Source organism: Chiloscyllium plagiosum, chromosome 10 (genome assembly GCF_004010195.1).
Source record: "Chiloscyllium plagiosum isolate BGI_BamShark_2017 chromosome 10, ASM401019v2, whole genome shotgun sequence".
In the NCBI taxonomy this organism is placed as follows: Eukaryota; Metazoa; Chordata; class Chondrichthyes; order Orectolobiformes; family Hemiscylliidae; genus Chiloscyllium; species Chiloscyllium plagiosum.
The window spans coordinates 11,881,447-11,907,082 of record NC_057719.1 but is presented as its reverse complement, the minus strand read 5'-3'; the positions used below and the strand labels follow the sequence as shown (position 1 = coordinate 11,907,082).

Sequence of the window (25,636 nt, the reverse complement as noted above, 5' to 3'; positions counted from 1 at the left end):
CTGGAATCTAATTAAGGTTCAAATAGATAATTTATTGAATAATTGATACCTGAGATTGAGTTATGGGCAGACATCTAATTGAGGAGTTCAGATGATACATATTGACAATCATAGGTATAAGTTGCAGCTCTATTGACCATGTTGACAGAAGTATCAAAGATTTGACTAAGTCAGCATATATCAAGAATCACAGAGGCTATCGGATCACAAATCTCCTGAGTTAAACACAGAATGCTCAGCCCACTATGCCAATAAGATATTTTTTTTTTATTAGTCAAAAGCTCCCTAATATCCTTTATCCTCTGCCGCTTGAATAAAAATACTAAACAGGATGGAAATTCAAAGTTTGAGAGAAGATTTGTAGCTCGGGTGCTCGATGTTGTGGTTCTGTTCGCCGAGCTGGGAATTTGTGTTGCAGACATTTCGTCCCGTCTAGGTGACATCCTCAGTGCTTGGGAGCTTCCTGTGATCTTTCCTCCGGCATTTGTAGTGGTTTGAATCTGCCGCTTCCGGTTGTCAGTTCCAGTTGTCCGTTGCAGTGGTCGGTATATTGGGTCCAGGTCAATGTGCTTATTGATTGAATCTGTGAACGAGTGCTATGCCTCTAGGAATTCCCTGGCTGTTCTCTGTTTGGCTTGTTATAATAATAGTGTTTCCTTGTTATCAGAGGTACGATACTTTGTCTCACTGTTTGCTGTGTCTCTTCTGTCAGCCCATTGTTCCTAAGTGTGCATTCTAGTGCTGCTAGGAAGTCTGCTGTCTTGTTGTCCCTGTGATTGTAGTTGAATCTCTTGGCCAGTATTGTTCTTTCCGTGTATGTGGGAGAGGTTTCTAACCCAGGTGTGTGTTGTGGTGTCCTCTCTATTGTGTGTTAGTTTGGCCATTTTTTCTTTTAGTGCCTTTTTTTGTGGTGTGTGGTCCTATTCTGCCCTATGGTGACAGCCTGTTCTATGGTCTGGGTCCATTCATGATTGGTGGTTTTTGAAATTAACTATTTTGGCACGTAATTTCTTGTCTGTATTTGTGAAGTCTGTTGTGAGCGTCTGTAATCATTACCTGGATCATCCTGAATCCGTTCTCTCTGGCTCTGTCCCTAGCTTGTGGGTTGTTGACTGGTGGTTTGCATCTGACACATGGTGGAAGGATTCAATTCACTACTATTATAGGACAAGCCAAACAGAGAACAGCCAGGGCATTCCTAGAGGCATGGCACTCATCCACAGATTCAATCAATAAGCACATCGACCTGGACCCAATATACTGGCCACTGCAACGGACAGCTGGAACTGACAACCAGAAGCGGCACATTAAAACCACTACAAATGCTGGAGGAAAGATCACAGAAGTGCTTCACAGGAGGCTCCAAAGCACTGAGGATGTCACCTAGACAGGGGATGAAACGTCTGCAACACAAATTCCCAGCTCGGCGAACAGAACCACAACAGGATGGAAATTTTCTACAGTTAGGCCCAGTTTCATTAAAGCAAAATATAAAACCAGCTCATTTACCAAGAGAAATGGAATAATGACATAATGACTATGACATCAGCAGAGTTCTCCTGTGGAATGTTTTTTGTGCAGATGAAAAGCCAGGTGGAACTTTGGTTGCTGCAACACATGAAAGGTGCACTTCTGACAATACACCCTGCACTGAAGTATCAGCTGTAATTATACACTGACTGCGGTTCTCAACTTGAGTTGGACTGTACAACCTCTTGCCTTCAGAGGTCAGGTTTGCATCTATTCTGGAATCACAGTCTGATTCAGTCTTCCTCCATATTCAGGTATAAAAAGAACACATGCTGATCATCATGCATTGACTTCAAAATGGTGTATTTATAATTGTCTCTTTGTAAGAAATGACTAACTTCATTGCTATGCACATCAGGAAAGAATTAATTTTCTGGACGTAACCATTCCATCCGATTAGTCATACATCCTTGCAGAGGTCTAATCTGCAGATTATGGGGAGGTTGACAAAGCTAGGAACCCTGCAACCACAAGGGATGAACTCGGATTTCACCAGTTTCCTCATTTCCCCTCCCGCCACCTTGTCTCCGTCAAATCCCTTGAACTCAGCACCGCCTTCCTAACCTGCAATCTTCTTCCTGACTTCTCCGCCCCCACCCTACTCTGACCTATCACCCTCACCTTGACCTCCCTCCACCTATCGCATTTCCAACGCCCCTCCCCCAAGTCCCTCCTCCCTACCTTTTATCTTAGCCTGCTGGACACACTCTCCTCATTCCTGAAGAAGGGCTTATGCCCGAAATGTCGATTCTCCTGTTCCCTGGATGCTGCCTGACCTGCTGCGTTGTTCCAGCAACAGATTTTCAAAGCTGTGAATGGTCAGGTGACCTTGGGTGTGCTGTAAAAATGAATTGATTCTAATCAATGAAGCTAGCCATTTGCTTCTCTGAACTGTAGCCATCCAATTGGGATTTATAATAGTGATTTCCAAATGAAATCAAAAACATTTGCCGAGTTACAGAGCAAGAGTGCAATTGTGACGAAGTGGATAGTTCTGTCTGCAACACAACACAAGCACCATGGGGGCTAAATGGTGTCCATTTGTCATGTGTCATTTTACTATGTTTGATTGGAAAGACCTTTTATGTTTTGGAGGATTTTAGGAAACTCAGTGCTTGATACTGTATTTTTTTTTAAATTAAACTGGCGGGGTAAAAAAAATTCTCTAACATTTCAAAGAGATGGTTTTCTCCACAAATCCTATTGATATACCGTGATTGAATTTTGTAGAGAGGGTGAGTGCTTCAATACATGGAACAGACACCCTTGAGCCACGGTGAAAGAAGTTTAGATAAATTTCAGAAAATAATTTATGGAATGGTGAGAAATTTGCAATATGACATGGTGGTTCCAACGAAGAACAGATTAATTTGGATCAAGGATTCCCTTAGCGCTCCATCATTGGAGTTTGCCCCATTTTGTTTAAGGTCTGTTATGGGCTAATTTATACAGACGGCCACTGTTAAAGATAAAGGAATAAAAAGAAATTCCATTTATATTGCACCTATCACAATCTCATGATGTCCCATATGGTTTACAGTCAATGGCAAACAAAGCATCCATTGTTAGTGTATACTCCAATTACCTAGCTGGTAGGAAGTTGGATAGGGTGACATTTGGTCTTATTCATTTCGCAACTCTGAAGACAGTAGAGAGAAACAGAGATCCTGAAAGCCCCCTGCATTTCAGTGTCACACCTCAAACTTCTAATTCGTTGAGCCATTCGCATTAATGCATCGCCAGAGTTTTGAGAGAGATATTCTGGACTCGTATGTCATTCGATTCCCTTTTGTATCCTCGCTTCATTTAAAATAAAATGTTTTGATCTTTTCTCTTTACAAGGCAGCCTGTGTCTCTTTCAATTGATTGAAAAGTGCAGGAGACATGATGACACCCACAGAGCAGGACACCGTCAAAGCAGAAAAAATATGAACTGCTGTCTTCCTAAAGCCTGGAATGTAGAAGCTTATGTATACAGGAAGGAAAAGGAAGCCAATAGTGGTGGGGATTCCATAGCTATCAGTCCCAGGTAAAAACAGGATTCCAGCAGGAGACTGTGAATTCTCGTTCAGCTACCAGTTTTCTCACACTGAAGCTGTGAACCCTTGTTTAGAGAGGTTTGTTTTTCTTAAAGCAGACATTAACAGAAGGGGAGTTCAAACAAATTCACTGTTTACTTTTGGCTCTTTTGCGGCAGTATTGGATTACACGGTGAAGCAAGACTGAAGACAACGGTATGCAGCGTATGTTAAAGTAATCTCCAAATGCCTCCATTAGCTCTGTAGATTCAGCCACTCATGCGAAAATTTATAAAGTGTAAAGAGTGAGTTCTGATTTTAAACTAAACTTGACTGAATTGTCACAGATACAGAATGAGTCAACCTATGCAATAGCAACATCAGAAGAATCACATTTCTGTACTGCCGACCACAATTTCAGAACAAAACCGAAAGATTTGTTGATGCTATAAATCAGAAATAAAAACAGAAGTTGCTGGAAAAGCTCAGTAGGTCTGGCACAGGACCCAAAACGTTAACTCTGATTTTTCTTCACGGATGTTGCCAGATCTGTTGAATTTTTCCAGCAACTTCTATTTTTGTTACAATCTCAGAACATCCATGCTGTATGACTCGATAAATGTGTTTTACAACTAATGAAATACTTTTGGACTGTAGCCATTGCTGGAATGCAAGAGATGCAACTGTCAATTTGCACTCGGGCATCTCCCATGGATCATCAACCACAGATGGCAATTCTTTGAATTCCCTACAACCTCCCACCGACACCATCCACTTCATATTCAGACTTTTGAGAGAATCCTGGACTGATCAATTGGCATTCTTCACCCCACGCACAAATCAGCGAGATGAAGGTCACTGATGATTCGCTGGATGTGTGTTTGGAAGGTGATCCGGAATGCCAAGACTCTCCTTAGCCAGAGTGAGAAGTGGAACTGGGAAAAGCCGGAACCAGGAATTCTTTGCGTGAGAGAAAAGGTAGAGAGCGAGGAGAGTAAGAGAGGAAGCCAGAGGGTTAGAGAGGAGGAAAAGAGAAAGAGAGGGCAAGAGAGATGGGGCAAAAAAAAGAACAAAAGCAGGCGAGGGAGAGAGGGGGCAAGAAGGAGTAAATGAGACAGAGGGAGAAGTCTGAATTTTTGAGGGGCGTACTGAATAAGCCAGAGAATAGGGGTGGGAACGTGTGCCTGAAGCAATGCGTTTCTCATCAACACTCAGGGCCACAGAAGACAGCAGTGGCAGGATTTAAAATGCATCTCTTCTTCCTCTTGTGCACAATCATTTGATGGGTTGAAACTATCCTCTTCAGGTGAACAAGTATATATGTGTGTGTGTGTGTGTAAGTTAGAGCCATCCCGGTGAAGTTTCTAACCATCTCACTTGGCGTTGCCAAGCAACCGTTGGCGAATGGGAGTCGGAGGTTGGGCTCGCGGCGGAGATCGCCATATTTTAAAAGTAAACGTCCTTTCTCTCTCCATCCTCAACTCTCCGGAGACCCGCTGCTTGCCCCCCTCCTTTTCAATACTCCTTCGCTTCCTTCAGCTGGGCCGCATAATCGTCTTCCGGAGGGTTCTCGGAGCAGTTGAGGCCGTTGTTGGGCGGCCTCACCGCGTTGTACCGGCTCCAGTCTCCCTTGCACAGTATCCATGGCAACACGTCCACCTTGTAGTGCAGCTCGGGCGAGAACTCCGTGCTGATCAGGTTCGGCGCCCCCGCGCCCTTGCCCCGCGTGATCAGCCGCATCTGGTCGTCATAGCAACAGTGCTGGGCCGCCAGGGTGGTGCTGTCCAGGGAGAGCATGGAGCGGATGCAGAACTTGGAGCTCGGCTTGTAGATGTCGAGGCGCTCCTTGGGCCCGCTCGCGTCCCGCCAACGGAAGAACCTGCCTTTGCCGTCCTCGCGGACGCTGACGACGCTGTACACCGCCTCGGTCGGGTAGGTGCAAGGACAGCTCGGGAGGTCGGCCAGCGCTTTCATGAGGTACTTCTTCAGGAATTCACTCTTGCAGTTCAACCATTTGTCGCAGCTGTCCACTTCTGTGGGATAGGAAAACAAAAAGTGAGGGCGCCATAAGAACGGGTTTGCAATGACATAAACACAGAATGCTGCAGCAGAGGGGAGGCAATAACCCCCTGATAGTATCAATGCACTGTTAATCCAGAGGAGAAAGTGAGGACAAGAGATCAGAGTGTGCATAAGATGAAGGGTTTATGCCCAAAATGTTGATTTTCCTGCTCCTCAGATGTTTTTCCAGCAAAACACTCTCTACACTGTTAATCCAGAGACCCAGGTACGTTTGAATCTTGCCACTACAAATGGTGAAATTTTAGTTCAACAAAGAAAAATCTGGAACTAAGAGTCAAATGATGACCATGAATCAATTGTTTGTTGTTAAGGAAAGTCTATCTAGTTCACTAATCTCCTTTAGGGAAGGAAATCACACCCTTACCTGGACTCCAGACCAACAGCAACATGGTTGACTCTCCTCTGGGCAATTTGGGGATGGGCAATAAATGCTGGTTTAGTGAATGATTTAAAAACAAACTCAACAGATCTAGCAGCACATGTCAGAGAGCAAGAAACAGAATTAAATATTTTGAGGCTGGCACTCAAGGTCTCAACATTAAATTCAATAACTTCAGAAACGTAATGACTTCTGCATTTTCTCCCCCTTTCCCCTGCAGCTATGTATAAGACACAGGAGCACAAATTACTCCATTCAGCCCATTGAAATAGCTCCGCCATTCAACCATGGCTGATAAAGTTCTCATCCCCATTGTCCTGCTTTCACCCTGTAATCCTTGATTCCCATGATACTCAAGAACCTATCTCTTAAATATACTTAATGACCTGGCCTCCACAGCCTTCTGTGGCAGTGAATTCTCTAGATTAACCACTCTCTGGCAGAAGTTTCTCCTTATCTCTGTTCTAAAAGGTCTTCCCTTTAAGGCTATGCTGTTGGGACCTAGTCTCTGCTCCCAATGGAAACATCTTCCCAACATCTACTCTGTCCAGCCATTCACTTTCTGTATGTTTCAGTTAGATTTCCCCTTCCCCCCCATCCTTTTAATCTCCATCAAGTGTAAACCCAGAGTCCTTGATCATTCCTTATACGTTAAGCTTTTAATTCCAGGGACCATTCTCTTGAACCTCCTCTGAACACGCTCCAGGGCTAGTACATCCTTCCTGAGAATATGGTGCCCAAAACTGCACACAATACTTCAAATGTGGTCTGACCAGAGCCTTATAGACCCTCAGAAGTACATTCCGGCTTTTATATTCAAGTCTTGTCAAAATAATTGCATTTGCCTTCCTCACTGCTGACTTAACCTGCAAGTTTACCTTGACAGAATCCTGGACTAGAACTCCCAAGTCTCTTTGCACTTCAGACTTCTGAATTTTCTCCACATTTAGAAAATAGTCCATGCCTCTATTCTTCCTTTCAAAGTGCATGATCTCACACTTTCCCACTTTGTACTCCATCTGCCACTTCTCAGTCCACTCTCCTAACCTGTCCAAATCCTTCTGCAATCTCACTGCCTCCTCAATGCAATTTGTAGTGTATGTTTTGTTTACTTTGCACTTATTAGCAAATACTAAGTCTCTCCTTTACACACCTTAATTTACACTCTTTTTACTCTTTCTTTTCTTCACTGATAATGACTTCAACTTTTTGCATTGAGTCTCCATACCATCTGCCCTGTTGCTCCTCCTTGGATTCTGTGGAAAATATTTTTAAAAAAACCTAAGTTCCAACATTTTTCAGTTCTGAAGAAGTCATACCACAGACTTGAAATGTTAACCTTGGTTTTCTCTCTCCACAGATACTGCCAGACGTGCTGAGTTTCTTCAGCTTTTCCTCAATGACATACCAATTTCTATAGATGCACCATAGAAAGCATCCTATCTGGATGCATTCCAGCTTGGTATGGCAAGACTACAAAACATTACACAGAGTTGTGAATGGAGTCTAGTCCATCATGAAAACCAGTCTTCCATCCATTGACTCTGTCTCTACTTATCTGCTTTGGGAAAGCAGCCAAAATAATCAAAGATCCCTCCCACCCATTTACTTTCTTTCACCTTCTTCCATCAGGCAAAAGATATAAAAGTTTGAAAACACATACCAACAGGTTAAAGAATAACTTCTTCCCTGCTGTTTTCAGACTTATGAACAGACCTCTCATATTGGAGTTGATCATTCTCTGCAGCTGTAACACTATTCTGTTCTATTGCCCTCATGTCCTTATGTAAGGTATGTTTTGTCTGGATAGAATGCAAAACAATGCTTTTCACTGTATCTCAGTACATGGGACAATAATAAATCAAATCAAAGGATGCATACTGACACTGAAAAGTTGAGCAAAATGATCTGCTTCACTGAGGTGCAGGTCCATAACCAAAATTTGCTGAGACACAGTGTTCAGCTCTTTCAAATTTCATTTTCATAGACTAAAAGGATCATCATATAGGTCATATAATCCAAAAACTCCCAGTTTTCCAGAGTTGTACTTCTCTACAAAGAATCCAGTATCACACCTGTTCTTAAGAAGGGTCACTGGACCTGAAATGTTAACTCTGATTTCTCTGCATAGATGCTGTTAGACCTGCTGAGTTTTTCCAGCAATTTCTGTTTTTGTTTCCAGTATCACACCATTTGTTAATTAAACCAGGAATGGAGATAATGCAAAGTCTAATAGCTATCCTGCCAGGGGTGTCAAGAGATTGACTTCCCATGTCACCAATGAACTTGTGGCTGTTATCAACTTCAGTATGTTAGACAGATCAGCCAAGATCTCATTGAATGGTGAAACAAAATTTGAGGGACTGAAGGTCCTGTCTCCTATCCTGACTCTGCACAATTCTAGATGAGTCAGATGAATTGCATTGAAGGGTGAAAAAGTTGAATCAGTTTCAGTTAGTTAAGGGTTAAATTTTAAGTCATATTGTAAATGTAAATGAGAACGACAGATGTACAAAGGCAGTCTTTTGTACTATTAGCTGTACTATTAGCAGATAGAACCGGTCTTGGGAAAAATACAGACAATGTCTGTAAAAAGTGTGGAAAACAACAGGTAATAGCAGACACCTGAACAGAGAAGTGTGGAGATTGTAATTTGAATGTTGTAATGTTTTCTATAAATATTAGATAAATCTGGAAATGAGAGATTTACATTTCACGGTGATAATACTAGCCGTCCATGTGTATATGTGAAATAAACGATCAAATCTGATTTCCTGAATCCTTTTGTCAATTTTGAACTCATGGCTGTTGATTAAACTTAGCATGTCAGACAGAGCAGCTGAAATGTCATTGAATAGTGGAACAAACTTGAGGGGCTTAATGGGCTGTTTTCTCTATTGATTCTTTTCATATCCAGGTAAGTCAGCTGACATGTTCTCACATTAATGGTTCTTGGTGTAGTATACTTACCTGAGTCAAACAACTCTGTTCCATTTGCTTTTTCAGTTGCTGCATTCAGATCATCTTCCATCCCTTCAGGAAAAAAATACAGCCAGGGTCAGAATGGTGTGGCCCACCAAATGAACACGTTAGTACTTTGTACTCAAAACAAGTGGAGTGAATCCAGATTTGAATACAAAATAAAATTCTTAAAATTATTTTTACTGGATTTTATTTTGTTCCGTGGACGAACAACTATGGACAGGCAACAAAAGCTGGTCAACCTTGATGCGCGTGAGAGAATAAAATAAGCCCCATACAAATTCCAAGCAGTTTTAATCCAGCATCCTGCACTCTGAATGTCATGCATATTCCTAATCTTTCAGTGTGTTCTGGAGTTAAATGTCCAGACTTAGACTGTTAGTAGTTTATGTCAACAATTTAGTTTGGAATCACTGAATTTGTGATTGCTGTGTGGCTATTTGCACTCGAGGACTCTGCACCAGGTGCTCAACAGAGAACTGTAATCTTATACTTGTGATTATCTGCAATGAACGAGGGACGATCAGGTGCAAAGGAATACAGCTTAAAAGTTGAGTTGAAAATTCGCCAATGGCAAAATGGGAATCTGAATAAATCTGCTCTAAATAGTGGGCTGACATGAGATACGAGGAGTACAGAGAAAGCAGTGTTGTTGCAAGATCCCAACTGATTCACATTGTCCTTCAAAGAGAATCTAACCAGGTCTGGTCAACATTACAAATACTGTCAATCCTCAGGGGATGGATTTTGTTTCCTTTTTGGGTTCAGAGGTAGAAGCAGTATGTAAAATTCAGTAGTTGAGTGTGTGGTGCTGGAAAAGCACAGTCAGTCAGGCATCATCAAAAGAGCAGGAGAATTGATGTTTCGGGCATAAGCCCTTAATTAGGAATACACTGTTGAAATGTCGATTCTCCTGCTCCTTTGATGCTGCCTGATCTGCTGTGCTTTTCTATCGCCACACTCTTGACTCTGATCTCCAGCATCTGCGGTCCTCACTTTCTCCCTCAAAATCCATCAGGCAACGTATCTACCCATCATCCTTGTTCCCATGGGAATTTTACCAACAATAGATAAGACATTAGGGTGGTGATGCCATCAATTGTGGTTCTTAATTGGGCCATTAATGCTCACTTTAAAGCCTCAACTAGCCTATAGGAGATGCCCCCACACAACTACCAGCCCGATAGGTTATACTGCACACGATGAGGGACAAGGCAGGAGTCCCTTGAATGAAAACAGGGACCACAACTTCCAGGGGTCTCCCTCACCACAGTTTCTCAATTTTTGGCTGCACCTTTACTGATGAGTTTGGCATCCAGTGGGACCCCCAAACAATACCAACACAATTCACTGCTGAATAATTCCTCATGTCACTTATGTGGTGCCATCATCAGTGGGATTACTGGAGAGATGGTGGTCTCAAATTGACTGGCAGCTCCGGCTTCATCAGATGGCACTTCCTCTTTTTTAAGTGCTGATTTGGTGCAAGTCTTCACCTCTTAACGCTTACCCGGACACCTTTTCAGATCACAGGTCCGTGACTCTGTTGCAGTGCAGGCATAGCCACAGGACCTGGTGCGTTTCTGGTTCCCAGTGCCGCATGTTACAGTGCAGGGGGACCAAGCACTCCAGTCTTCATTATCTTCATATTCTGCCAAGTAAGAGGAACATTCATCAGATGGACCACAAATGCTTAGTTTCTGCATTCCCACAGGAACTTCATGAGGAGCGAAGTGAAGTTGTTAGAATAATATAGCTTGAAACAGAGGACTAAAAGATTACATATTGGGTCAACATTTGTTAAATTCCTGTTGGGACCATTAATGTTAAAGAAGTATTAAAACTCAACAATTAACCAATTGAACCATGCCACAAAATTTCATGTTTTTAAAACCAAAACAAACTTTATTGTATATAAAGAGATCTATGATGTATATAAACAAAGTGAACCAGATGGGTTTTTCCAACAATCAATAATGGATTCATAATTATCATTAGACTCTTAATTCCAGATTCTTTATTGAATTCAAATTCTATCATCTGCCATGAAAAATCTTTACTGGTAAACCTTTAACAAAAGGTTTCTTTAAAACTGAAGAATGAGAAACAAGTAATTTCCGTATGAGTATAGAACAACACAAAGACTTAACTGCACAAAAGCTCAAAGGAATCTTTCTTGAATAAAGATCAATGATATATGATATAGCATTAAATGTTAATGGGAAGAACATATACTTAAGATCAACAACCAAAGCAGGAGGGACCTGAGTAAACTAAGAGTAAAACCCTCTCATTGAAATTTCAGTAGTATAACAACTCCACAAATAATGCTTTTCAAATATATTTTCTTCCACTGGGAGATGACATCTTAAGTTGCTCGCAGTTTTAAGGTAAAATTTTACTTTAAATGTTTATGGTTAGTCTATGGATAGATATTTCATACTTAGATATAACACCTATTGTTAGATAAACTGAAGCCACCTTAAGAATGTAACTTGAAAGGAGTTTTCAAATTTACATATTAAAGAGCCCAAACCAGCATATCCCATCCTAAAAGATGCAAGACTTAATCTGTTTGTTTAACATACCATTACAACTCCGTGACACTGTAACCCTTTTGCTATAAATTGTGTCTTCTGGTCCTGCTCCTGATGAACAGGCAGCGCCTCGAAACCTAGTGCTTCCACATAAACCTGTTTGACTATAACCTGGTGTTGTGTGATTTTTAACTTACTTTGCCCTGGCAGCCTCAGTGTGTGCGTGGCTGTCCTGTAAAAACAAATCACTTGAACAGCAAGTTAAAGAAGTGTCCCCAAGTTAAGTAGTCAAAAATGCTCATTTGTCCCACCAATAATTGTGCACATTTTCAACAGAAGCCAGAGGCTGGGGGCAGCCAAATCATGCCAGATGTCAATGCAGAAACACAGGACATAGGATGCAATGGTACTAGTATTGAACCAGTATGGAGGGACAAGCAAGACTTCATTGTAGGTCACGAATTGCAAAACTCTAAAGTTACTCAACAAGCTGATCCAGAATGAAACTTCAGTTCTGCTAGATCAGCAAACTCAGGGAACACAGGCACCTAAGCGCACACATTTGTAGACATACATGTATACATACTTGTGCATGTATTGTATTTTTATATCTCACATAAATCATTTCAAGGTTGTCAAAACTCAATGTTTGAACACCTTCCAGTTAATCTATTTAAATGGTGGTATTGACTATTTCCCACTCCTCTGTAGATTAACTTCAGATAGGAGACACTCTATTGGGATCTTAGCTATTTCCTGGGGATGTAAACTGTTAAGATAAATGAGACCTGACTGCTTACCCATGTTTCTCTCTGATAGCTATAGGGTCCATGACAGGTTAATGCTTATCGAAATCCTGGCACAACACATACAGATATCTTAGAAAGTCATAGAGACATACAGCATGAAAACAGACTCTTCGGTCCAACTCGTCCATGCTTACCAGATATCCTAAATTAATCTTGTCTCAATTGCCAGCACTTGGCCCATGTTCCTCCAAACCCTCGCTATTCATATACCCATCCAGATGCCTTTTAAATGTTGTTATTGTACTAGCCTCACCCCTTCCTTTGGCAGCTCATCCCATATACAGATCTGCTTGTGAAAAAGTTGCCCTTAGGTCTCTTTTTAAATTTTTCCCCTGTTACCCTAAACCTATGCCTTCTAGTTCCGGACTCCCGTACCCCAAGGAAAAGACCTTGTCTATTTACCCTACCTATGCCCCTCATGATTTTATAAGCCTCTGAAGCTCCAGAGAAAGCAGCCCCACCCTCTCCCTATAGCTGAAACCCTCCAACCCAGGCAACATCCTTGTAAATATTTTCTGAACTCTTTCAAATTTCACAACATCCTTCCTAGAGAAGGGAGTCCAAAATTGCACACAATATTTCAAAACTGACCTAACCAATGTCCTGTACACCGCAACATAACCTCCCATCTCCTATATTCAATGCACTGACCAATAAGGAAAAGCATACCTTCACTATCCTATCTACCCACAATTCCACTTTCAAGGAACTATGAACCTGCACTCCAAGATCTCTTTGTTCAGGAACACTCCCCAGGACCTTACCATTAAGCGTATAAGTCCTGCTCTGAAATGGAACACATAACTATCTAAATTAAACTTTGTATGCCGCTGCTTGATCCATTGGCCCATCTGATCAAGACCCTATTGTACTCTGAGTTAACCTACTTCGCTGTCCACTGCACCTCCAATTTTGGCGTCATCTGCAAACTTACTAAATCATTTATACAAGTGACGAAAAGCAGTGGACCCAGCACCGATCCTTGTGGCACACCACTGGTCACAGACCTCCAGTTTAAAGAGCAACCTTTCTCCACCACCCTCTGTCTTCTACCTTCAAGCCAGTTCTGTATCGAAATGGCTAGTTCTCCCTGTATTCCATATAATCCAACCTTCCTAACCAGTTTACCATGAGGGACCTTGTCAAATGCCTTACTGAAGTCCATATAGATCATATCCACTGGTCTTCCCTCATCAATCCTCTTCTTCAAAAATCTCAATCAAGTTAATGAGACATGATTTCCCACACACGAAACCATGCTGGCTATCCCTAATCAGTCCTAGTCTTTCCGAATACATGCAAGTCCTGTCCCTCAAGAGTCCCTCCAAAAACTTGCCCACCACCGATGTCAGGCTCTCCGGTCTATAGTTCCCTGGTTTTCCTTGCCACCTTTCTTAAATAGTGCACCATGTTAGTCAACCTCCAATCTTCTGGCACCTCACCTGTGACTATTGATGTTCCAAATATCTCAGCAAGGGGCCCAGCAATCACTTCCCTAGTTTTCCACAGACTTCTACTGTTGCTTTGTTACAGATTGAAAACAGGTCTCATAATACTTCTGGCTTACATTTAAATTTTTCTTTCATGGGCTGCAAGTTGCTGTTCCAGAACTTGCTTGTCCTGTTGCAATGCTGCCAAGTTTTGTTCCAGATTAGCCACTGACTGATCTTGCTCCTCAAATTCTTCAAATGTTACAAACATATGACATAGGATCAGAAATGGTACATTCAGCCCCTTGAGGACCCTCTTGTCATTCACTAAGACCATGGCTGATCTAATTGTAACGTCAATTCCATACTTCTGCTTATCCCTAAGAGCCTCTTAACAAGAATCTATCTACCTTTGCCTTAGGAATATTCAGAGACTCTGCTTCCACCTTTTCAGGAGAAGAGTTCCAAAGACGCTCAGAGAAAATAAAATCACCTCATCTTTATTTTAAATGGGTGATCCAAGTGTTAAAACCGTAACCCCTTATTTCTAGATTCTCCTAGAACAGGAAACATTCTTTCCACATTTACACTATCAAGATACACCGTCAGGATCTTGTAAGTTTCAATCAAGTTACCTCTTACTCTAAACTTCAGAGGAAATGAGCCTAGCCTGATCAACCTTTTCTCATAAGACATCTCCCCCAGCCTCCATGTTATGTTAGTCTAGTAAAACCCATCTGAACTGCTTTCAACACATTTACTTTCTATCCTAAATAAAGTGACCAATACTGTTCCTAGTGCTCCAGATGCAGTCTCACTTTTTTATTCATTCACAGATGATGGCATTGCTGGCTGAGCCACCATTTATTGCCCATCCTAATTGTTAAGAGCTAACCACATTCCTGAGGGGTCACAGGTAGGCCAGACCAGGTAAGGATGGCAATTTCCTTCCCTAAAAGACAGTAGTGAACCAGATGTGATTTTCCAACAATAAGTAATGATTCATGGTCATCATTAGACCTTTACTGAATTCAAATTTTGCCACTTGCTATGTCAGGATTTGAACCAGGGTCACTGGGACATTACCTAGGTCTCTGGATTATTAGTCTCAACAATAATACCACTAGCCTATCGCCTCACCTTGGACTATTGTCCTATATAATTGAATCACATCCTCCCAACTTTTGTATTCAATTCTCCTCACAATAAATGATAACGTTTGATTAGTTCTCCTAATTACTTGCAGTAACTACGAATGAACCTTTTGTGATTCATGCACAAGGACACCCAGATCTCTCTACCTCAGAGCCTTGTTTAAATAATTTCACTATTTAAATAATGTGATTTTCCTGCCAAAACGGACAATTTCACATTTTTCCATATTATGATCCATTTGCCACATCTTATCCCACTCACTTAGCCTATCTTTCTGTAGAATAAAATAGAGAACTTCAGATGCAGGAGATCTGAAACAAAGAACAGAAATTGCTGGCGAAATGCAGTAGTTCTGGCTGCCTCTGTGGGGAGAAAGCAAAGTTAATTGTTCTGATGAAGAGTTGCCAGACTCATAATGCTAACTCTGTTTTCTCCCCACGGATGCTGTTTGACATGCTGAGTTTTTCCAGCAATTTCTGATTTTGTTTTTACTTTCCTACTTTCCTTTGTGATATTGCCAAATTTGGCCGTCCATACCTTCAAAGTAATTGTAAAAATTGAGTTACTAAGGCTAGCATACAGGTGCAGCAAACTATTGAGCTGACTGAATGGCTTACTCCTGTTCCTATGTTTGTATTGTAAACAGCACTGAACCCTGTGATACACCACTGATTACATCTTGCCAACCTGAAAAATCCACAGTTTCCTGTTGGGCACCCAATCTTCTCTTTCTGCCGATTTGCTACCATCCCCACCATAAATTTCTAATTTTCACAATAACCTTTGATACCTTCTGGAAATCTAAGTACAATATATCCAGTGGTTTTAAGTTATCTACAGCATGTTACTTAGAGTCATAGAGATGTACAGCACAGAAACCGGCCCTCAGGTCAAACTCGTTTATGGCGACCAGATATCCTAAATTAATCTACTCCCATTTGCCAAAACTTGGCCCATATCCCTCTAAACCCCTCCTGATCATATACACATCTAGCTGCCTTTTAAATGTTGTAATTATACCAGCCTCCACCACTTCATCTGGCTGAATCAAGAGATCACAATAAAACATATAATCAAAAAAGAACCCACTCTACTCTAGAGTACACTTAAGTTACACTTAAAAACTATGCACTTAGCTGCTCCCATGTTGTGAGCTGTTCCACACAGGTTCCTCCAACATCAGCTGTGAATGTCACTGTTTGTTAATTTTTTTTGATGCATTATGATGTCTAGAAATACTTGAACTCAAACAGCAAAGGCAGTAGCTATGCAGATTCACTGCTGTGTCAGATAGCAGTGTAGGTTTCTTTCTCATTTGATTCACTCAGCATGTGGTCTCTGCTTTGTCTCTCTTCCTCCTTTTTAAAGTGCCATTGCTTTGATCTTTTTTCTTCCCCAAAGCTTATAAAACAGTAATTACTGCTCATGGAATTCAAGGAAAAAAGCTCCAACACCTAAAATACCTCAAAAAAAGGAGCAGCTCTTATATCCACATTTTTTCCCATTCTCCATCTTGTATTACTCAGAATCCTTTGATTCCCCTAAATAAACCTCCGACAGATTGGTTAAGCATGATTCCCCTTTGTTGACTCTGCCTGTTTATCTTGAACATATCTCAGTACCCTGCTATGACATCTTTCACAATAGCTTCAGACATTTTCCCTATGACAAATGTCTTACTCATTGGAACATATTTATTCTGTGTATTCTAAAATATCCTCTTAAATGTCTGTCACTGCATCTTCATTAACTTATCCTTCAACCTAGTTTGCCAATCCACTTTGGTTTTCATGCCCTCATAATTGTCCATATAAAAGTTTAACAAAAGTAGACTCAGATCTATTTCTTCTCTCCCTCAAATAGAATGTAAGATTCAGTCATATAACAGTTGCATCTACCCTTTGCTCTGAGATAATTCATTCTTGTCACACAGTACCAGGTCTGTGGCTGTTTAAAGACTTCAATGTCTTTTACTCATTATCCCCATAATTCTTTACACCATTGCTAATAGCAGGCCTGCTCTTTGGTCAGCTTCAGACTTGGATGTTTGAACATTTTGTTGTCAAAATCTATCCTGAAAACATTCTATGAATTCTTCTTTTAGGCTATTTCATACATATGACTTTTCCAGGCTATATGTAGATTAAAATATCCCATGATTATTCCTATTCCTTTCTGACAAGCTCCCATTATTTCTTCCATTGTGTCTACCTTACCAAGTGATTACTGTTAGGAGACCTGTACAACTCTCCCACAAATGACTTCTTACCTTTATCATTTATCTTTACTCAAACTGTTTTCACATCCTGGTTTCCTGAACTTTGGTCAATCCTCTCTGTAGTATTAACGCCATGATTAACAAACAGAACCACACTTCCACCTTTCCCTAGCTTGATTTGATTTGTTATGGTCACGTATACCCAAAGACAGTGAAAAGCTTTGTTTGCAAGCAGTACAGGTAGATCAAAGTAAGCAAGGACATAACAGATCATAGGGTGAGGCATTCAAATTACACTACAGACGAGGCGCACGAAGCAAGATCAGAATTAACAAGATCAACGTTATTGTAAGTTAGAGACACCATTCATCAGTCTAACAATGGCAAGGAAGTATGCATGTATTCAAGCCTTTGTATCTTCTGCCTGACAGAAGAGGTTGTAGGAGAGCATCACTGGGGTGGGAGAGGTCTTTCATGAATTTGGCAACCTTTCCATGGCCACAACAAGTGCAAATGGAGTCCATGCTTAAAAATGTGTTGCTTCTCCTTTGATGCTGCCTGACCTGCTGCGCTTTTCCAGCAACACATTTTTAAGCTCTGATCCCCAGCATCTGCAGTCCTCACTTCTTTCCAAATGGAGTCCATGAATGGTAGGTTGGCTTCCATGATGGTCTGGGCTGTGTATTCAACCTTTTGTAGTTTCTTACTGGGCAGAGCAGTTGCCGTACCAGGCCACTACACACCTGGATAGTATACCTTCTATGGTGCATCTGTAGAAGAAGTTGGTGAGGGTCCTTATGGACATGTTGAATTTCCTAAGCTGCATGAGGAAGAAGAGGCATCATTTTGCCTTCTTGACCATCACATCTATATGGGATGTCCAGGACAGGTTGTCACTTATTGCCATTCCTAGGAGTTTGACGCTGTCAACTCTCTCAACCTCTGCTCCGCTGACGTATAGAACAAAGAAAATTATAGCGCAGTACAGGCCCTTCGGACGGTGATGCTGCGCCGGCCCCTGATGCTGCGCCGACCTGTGAAATTAATCTGATGCCCATCTAACCTACACCGTTCCATTATTATCCATTAAGGACATTTAAATCCAACATTTAAAATGTCCTTGATGTTGACGTGTCTACTACTGTTGCAGGCAGGCTGTTCCACACCCTACTACTCTGAGTAAAGAAACTACCCCTGATATCTGTCTAAAATCTATCACCTCTCAATTTAAAGCTATGTCCCCTTGTGTTAGCTTCACCATCCGAGGAAAAAGGCTTTCACTAAACACCCTATCTAACCCTCTGATTATCTTATACATCTCAATTAAGTCACCTCTCAATGTTCTGCTCTACCACGAAAACCTCACCTCTCAACGTTCTTCTCTCCAACGAAAACAGCCTCAGTTCCCTTAGCCTTTCCTCATAAGACCTTCCTTCCATACTAGGAAACATCCTAGTAAATCTCCTCTGAACCATTTCCAAAGCTTCCAATTCCTCCTATAATGCAATGACCAGAACTGTACACAGTACTCCAAGTGCGGCCTTACCAGTGTCTTGTACAGCTGAAGCATGACCTCGTGGCTCAAATTCAATCCCCTACCAATAAACACCAACACACCATATGTCTTCTTAGCGATCCTATCAACCTGGGTGGCAACATTCAGGGATTTATGCACCTGGACACCGAGATCTCTCTGTTCATCTACACTGCCAAGAATTTTACCAGTAGCCCAGTCCTCTGCATTCCTGTTATTTCTTCTGAAGTGAACTACTTCACATTTTTCCGCATTAAACTCCATTTGCCACATCTCGGTCCAGCCCTGCATCTTATCTATGTCCCTCTGTAACCACCAACATCCTTCGGCACTATCCACAACTATGCCTACCTTAGTGTCATCCACAAATTTACTAACCCATCCTTCTATTACCCCATCCAGATCATTTATGAACATGACAAACAGCAGTGGCCCCAAAACCGATCCTGGTAGCTGAGCCCCAGGTTGAATATTTCCCATCAACCACCACCTTCTGTCTTCTTTCAGCTAGCCAATTTCTGATCCAAACCACTAAATCACCTTCAATCTCGAAACTCCATATTTTTTGCAACGGCCTACCGCATGGAACCTCACCACCTGCCTTACTGAAGTCCATATACACCACATCAACCGCATTACCTTCATTCACCTGTCTAATCAGCTTTTCAAAGAACTCAATAAGATTGGTTAGCCACAACCTACCCTTCACAAAACTGTGTTGACTATCCCTACTCAAATTATTCCTTTTTAGATGATTAGAAATCCTCTCTCTTATAGCCTTACCCACAACCAAAGTAAGGCTCACTGGCCAATAATTACCAGGGTTGTCCTGACTCCCCTTCTTAAACAAGGGAACAACATTTGCTACCCTCCAGTCTTCTGGCACATCTGTCAACAATGACGACATAAAGATCAAAGCCAAAGGCTCTACAATCTCCTCTCTGGCCTCCCAGAGAATCTGAGGATATATCCCATCTGGCCCAGGAGTCTTATCTATTTTCCGATCTTCCAAATATGCTAAAACCAACTCTTTGTCAACTGCAATCCCATCTATCTCCGTAATCTCACTAACATTGCCCTTTTCCAGTGTGAATACTGACAAAAGTATTCATTAAGCACTTCTCCTATGTCCCCAGGTTCCACACACAACTTCCCACTACTGTCCGTGATTGGCCCTAAACTTACTCTAGTCATTCTTTTATTCCTGATATACCTATAGAAGGCCTTAGTGTTTTCTTTGATCCTATCCGCCAACAACTTCTCATGTTCCCTTCTGGCTCTTCTCAGCTGTCTCTTTAGATGTTTTCTGGCTAACTTATAACTCTCAAGCCCCCTAACTGAGCTTTCATGCCTCATCCTCACATAAGCCTTCTCCTTTCTCTTGACAAGAGCTTCAACTACTTTAGTAAACCATGGCTCCTTCTCTCAACAAGTACATCCCTGCCTGATAGGTATATACTTATCAAGGACCCACAGTAGCTGTTCTTTGAATAAGCTTCATATTTCAAGTATGTCCATCCCCTGCAGTTTCCTTCCCCATCCTATGCATTCTAAATCTTGCCTAATTGCATTGTAATTGCCTTTTCCCCAGTTATACCTCTTTCCCTGTAGAATATACCTATCCCTGCCCATTGCTATTAAAGGTAACCAAATTATGGTCACTATTGCCAAAGTGCTCACCTACCTCCAAATCTAAGACCTGGCTGGGTTTATTCCCCAGTACCAAATCCAATATGGCATCGCCCCTTGTTCGCCTGTCTACATACTGTGTTAGAAAACCCTCCTGCTCACATTAAATAAAAACTGACCCATCCAAACCACTTAACCATACTATTCCCAGTCAATATTGGGGAAGTTAAAGTCCCTCATAACAACTACCCTGTTGCTCTCCCTGCTATCGAGAATCATCTTTGCTATCCTTTCCTCTACATCGCTGGAACAATTCGGAGCCTATAGAAAACTTCCAACAGGGTGACCTCTCCTGGTTCTAACCTCAGCCCAAACTACCTCAGTGGATGAGTCCTCAAACATCTCAGCTGCTGTAATATTACCCTTGATTAACAATGCTACCCTCCACCCCACCTTTTACCATCTTCTCTGTTCTTAATGAAACATCTAAATCCTGGAATCTGCAACAACCATTTCTTTCCCTCCTCTAGTCATGTCTCTGAAGTGGCCACAACATCGAAATCCCAGGTACCAACCCATGCTGCAAGTTCACCCACCTTATTCTGGATGGTCCTGGCATTGAAGTACACACATTTCAAACACCTTCCTGCTTGCCAGTGCCCTCTTGCGATCTTGTAATCCTATCCCTGACCTCACGACCCTCAATCTCCTATACACTGGAACTACAATTCAGGTTCCTATCCCCCTGCGGCATTAGCAAGTCCCTCCCTGGCCATGGTATTGGTACCCCTCTGGTTCAGGTGAAGACCATCCTGTTTGTAGAGGTCCCATCTTCCCCAGAAAGAGCTTCAATGATCCAAGAATCCAAAACCCTCCCTCCTGCACAATTCCTGCAGCCATGTGTTCAGCTCCGTTCTCTCCCTGCTCTTCACTTCACTCGCACATGGCATGGGCAACAAATTAGAGATAACAACTCTGTTTATTCTAGCTCTAAGTTTCCATCCTAGCTTCCTGAATGTCTGCCTGAGATCCCCACCTTTCTTCCTACCCATGTTGTTGGTGCCTATGTGGACCATGACTTGGGGCTGCTCCCCCTCCCCCTCCTCCTCAAGGATCCCGAAAACACAATCCGAGACATAACAAACCCTGGCACTTGGGAGGCAACTCACCAATCGGGAGTCTCTCTCGTTCCCACAAAGCCTCCTATCTGTCCCCCTAACTATGGAATCCCCAATGACTTAAGCTCTGCTCCCCTTCCCCCTCCCCCTCTGAGCAACAGGGACAGACTGCGCCAGAGACCTGTGCCACATTGCTTACCCCAGTAAATTGCTCCCCCTGCAACAGTATCCAAAACAGTATATTTATTGTTGAGTGTCCAATCCTTTAATAATCTTATACGTCTCAATCAGATCCCTCTCAGCCTTCTAAACTCAAGCGTATACAAGCCCAGTCGCGCCAATCGTTCAGCGTAAGATAGTCCCGCCATTCTGGGAATTGACCTTGTGAACCTACGCTGCACTCCCTCAATAGCCAGAATGTCTTTCCTCAAATTTGGAGACCAAAACTGCGCACAATATTCCAGGTGCGGTCTCACCAGGACCCTGTGCAGCTGCAAAAGGATCTCTTTGCTTCTATACTCAATTCCTCTTGTTATGAAGGCCAGCGTGCTATTAGCTTTCTTCACTGCCTACTGTACCTGCATGGTTGCTTTCATTGACTGATGTACAAGAACACCTAGATCTCGTTGTACTGCCCCTTTACCTAACTTGACTCCATTTAGGTAGTAATCTGCCTTCCTGTTCTTGCCACTAAAGTGGATAACCACACATTTATCCACATTAAACTGCATCTGCCATGCATTCGTCCACTCACCTAGCCTGTCCAGGTCACCCTGTATGCTCCTAACATCCTCCTCACATTTCACCCTGCCACCCAGCTTTGTGTCATCAGCAAATTTGCTAATATTACTTTTAATATCTTCATCCATATCATTAATGTACATTGTAAAAAGCTGCAGTCCCAGCACTGATCCCTGCAGCACACCACTGGTCACTGCCTGCCATTCCGAAAGGGAGCCGGTTATAATTACTCTTTGTTTCCTGTCAGCCAATCAATTTTCAATCCATGTCAGTATTTTACCTCTAATACCATGTGCCCTAACTTTGCTTATTAACCTCCTATGTGGGACTTTATCAAAGGCTTTCTGAAAGTCCAGGTATACTACATCCACTGGACCTCCCTTGTCCAACTTCAGACTTACGTCCTCAAAAAATTCCAGAAGATTAGTCAAGCATGATTTCCCCTTCATAAATCCATGCTGACTCTGACCTATCCTGTTACTGCTATCCAGATGTGTTGTAATTTCGTCCTTTGTAATTAACTCCAGCATTCTTCCCACCACTGAGGTCAGACTAACTGGTCTATAATTCTCTGTTTTCTCTCTCCCTCCTTTCTTAAAAAGTGGGACAACATTAGCCACCCACCAATGCGCAGGAACTGATCCTGAATCTATAGAACATTGGAAAATGATCACCAATGCATCCACGATTTCTAGAGCCACCTCCTTCAGTACCCTGGGATGCAAACCATCAGGTCCCAGGGACTTATCAGCCTTCAGACCTAACAGTCTCTCCAACACCACTTCCTGCCTAATATAAATTCCCTTCAGTTCAGGTCCTTCAGCCACTATTACATCTGAAAGATTGCTCATGTCTTCCCCAGTGAAGACAGATCTAAAGTACCAATTCAACCCTTCTGCCATTTCTTTGTTCCCCATAAGAAATTCACCCGTTTCTGTCTTCAAGGGCCCAATTTTAGTCTTAACCTTTTTGTTTCTTTTCACATACCTAAAAAAGCCTTTACTATCCTCCTTTATATTTTTGGCCAGTTTACCTTTGTACCTTATTTTGTCTTTGCATATTTCCTTTTTAGTTATCCTCTGTTGTTCTTTAAAAGCTTCCCAGTCCTCCGATTTCCTCATCTTTGCTATGTTATAGTTTTTCCCTTTTGTCTTTATATGGTCCTTAACTTCCCTCGTCAGCCACGGCCACCTCTGCTTCCCCTTAGGATCTTTCTTCCTTTTTGGAATGAACTGATCCTGCATCTTCTGCATTACACCCAGAAATACCTGCCATTGTTGTTCCACTGCCATCCCTGCTAGGGTATTGCACTATTGAACTTTGGCTAGCTCCTCCCTCATAGCTCCATAGTTCCCCTTATTCAACTGAAATATTGTCACTTCCGATTCTACCCTCTCCCTTTCAAACTGCAGATTAAAGACAACATAGCTACCTTGACTTACTCATCACTGCAGAAAACAATCAAGATTAGAGTGGCACTTGCAAAGCACAGCAAGTCAGGCAGCATCCGAGGAGCAGGTATATCGACATTTCGGGCAAAAGCCCTTCATCAAGAAACCCGACTAAAGGGCTTTTGCCCAAAACGTCGATTTTCCTGCTCCTTAGATACTATCTGACCTGCTGTGCTTTGCCAGCACCATTCTAATCTTGAGTCTAATCTCCAGCATCTACAGTACCCACCTCCACCCACTGCAGAGAGCAATATCAATTCTTCTGACTATACAGCACCATTTCACATTTATACACTACAAATTCACATTTTTATGCTTCCCTGTCATCTGAATGGTTTCGTGTACCATAGTCAGCTAACTATCAATCCTGCAGCCCCGTTGTAACTGCCTTCTAATACAAAGAATCCAGGCAGTCTTCCCCTTTCCTAACATATCTCAGTGTCTGCATTTCATCTTCCAGCTCATGAACCCGGAGTCAAAGCTGCTTGAACTTTAAACAGAGAGTCGTGGTTACCCTAGATCAATCCGGCATCCAGAAATCCCTACATGTTGTAGCATTAACATTTGACCATTCTGTTATTCTTCAAAAGTTGTAACTATCTAACTAACTAATTAATTATCTTATTCAATTGTATACTTCCTTTTTTATATATATTTTATCAACATCACCACCAGTTGCTATGCAGACAGTCCACGGGTTGCAAATGAGTTCCATTCTTGAGTCCATTCACAAGTCAGTTGTAGGTAAGTTAGAACCGTACAGAACAATATAAAGCAGCTATTTGGAAGTACATGGAATGTTTGTATGTCAAACATTAAAATTACACCCTTGAATAGATTGCATCATAAGTACTAAATAGGACACAAATCAGGTTCCCCCTGTACTATTTTGAACCTTAGGAACAGAATAAACCACAGTCACTTTGCAAATAACTAGCTTCTGCTCCAGTAGGAAACCAAGATCCAATTCCTGGAAACTGAGAAAAGTAACAAAAGCAAAAGCAATGGGCACCTCTTTTCCTTCCTTCCCAAACTCCCTTAAATCACTCAACTCGAGCATTCTTATAAGTCACACTAAGTTATGTGATCCTAACATCAATTACAATAGGAAACAGTTATGGGGCTGACCCAATTACAAAAGGATAAATTTCAGCTGCTTCTTTAATGAATTAACCCTAACTGTTCTTCCAGTGGCTGTTCAGAAGAAGGGTCACCGGACCAGAAATGTTAACTCTGATTTCTCTTCAGAGACACTACCACACTTGCTGAGCTTTCCCAGCAACTTCTGTTTTTATACCTTATTAAAGCCTTACTTAAGTCTGGGAACTTTATAACTTAAACTGTTCAAATCATCCTCACACTGATTAGAGTCATAGAGATGGACAGCATGGAAACAGACCCTTCGGTCCAACCCGTCCATGCCGACCAGATATCCCAACTCAATATAGTCCCACCTGCCAGCAGCCGGCCCATATCCCTCCAAACCCTTCCTATTCATATCCATCCAAATGCCTCTTAAATGTTGCTATTGTACCAGTCTCCACCACATCCTCTGCAGCTCATTCCATTTACGTACCATCCTCTGCATGAAAAGGTTGCCCCTTAGGTCTCTTTTATATCTTTCCCCTCTCACCCTAAACCTATGCTACAACATGTAGGGATTTCTAGTTCTGGACTCCCCGACCCCAGGGAAAAGACTTTGTCTATTTATCCTATCCATGCCCCTCATAATTTTGTAAACCTCTATAAGGTCACCCTTCAGCCCCCGAAGCTCCAGGGAAAAGAGCCCCAGCCTGTTCAGCATCTCCCTGTAGCTCAGATCCTCCAACCCTGGCAACATCCTTGTAAATCTTTTCTGAACCCTTTCAAGTTTCACAACATCTTTCCAATAGGAAGGATACCAACAGTGGCCTAAGCAATGTCCTGTACAGCCGCAACATGACCCCCCAACTCCTGTACTCAATACTCTGACCAATAAAGGAAAGCATATCAAACCCCTTCTTCACTATCCTATCTACCTGCG

At 42.1% G+C, this 25,636-nt stretch overlaps 1 protein-coding gene across 1 annotated transcript in view; it reads right to left on the bottom strand.

Moving 5' to 3' along the window:
- Window positions 1-4,101: 4,101 nt before the first annotated feature.
- ism2a (isthmin 2a) overlaps window positions 4,102-25,636 on the bottom strand; it is an 80,984-nt gene continuing 59,449 nt past the window's right edge. Inside the window, exons 4-6 of the mRNA XM_043697045.1 lie at window positions 10,502-10,642; window positions 8,980-9,042; window positions 4,102-5,581 (exon numbers count right to left, since the gene is read on the bottom strand). Of these exons, the coding sequence (XP_043552980.1) occupies window positions 5,064-5,581; window positions 8,980-9,042; window positions 10,502-10,642 (722 nt within the window). The 3' untranslated portion in view covers window positions 4,102-5,063. The remainder of the gene's footprint in view (window positions 5,582-8,979; window positions 9,043-10,501; window positions 10,643-25,636) is intronic.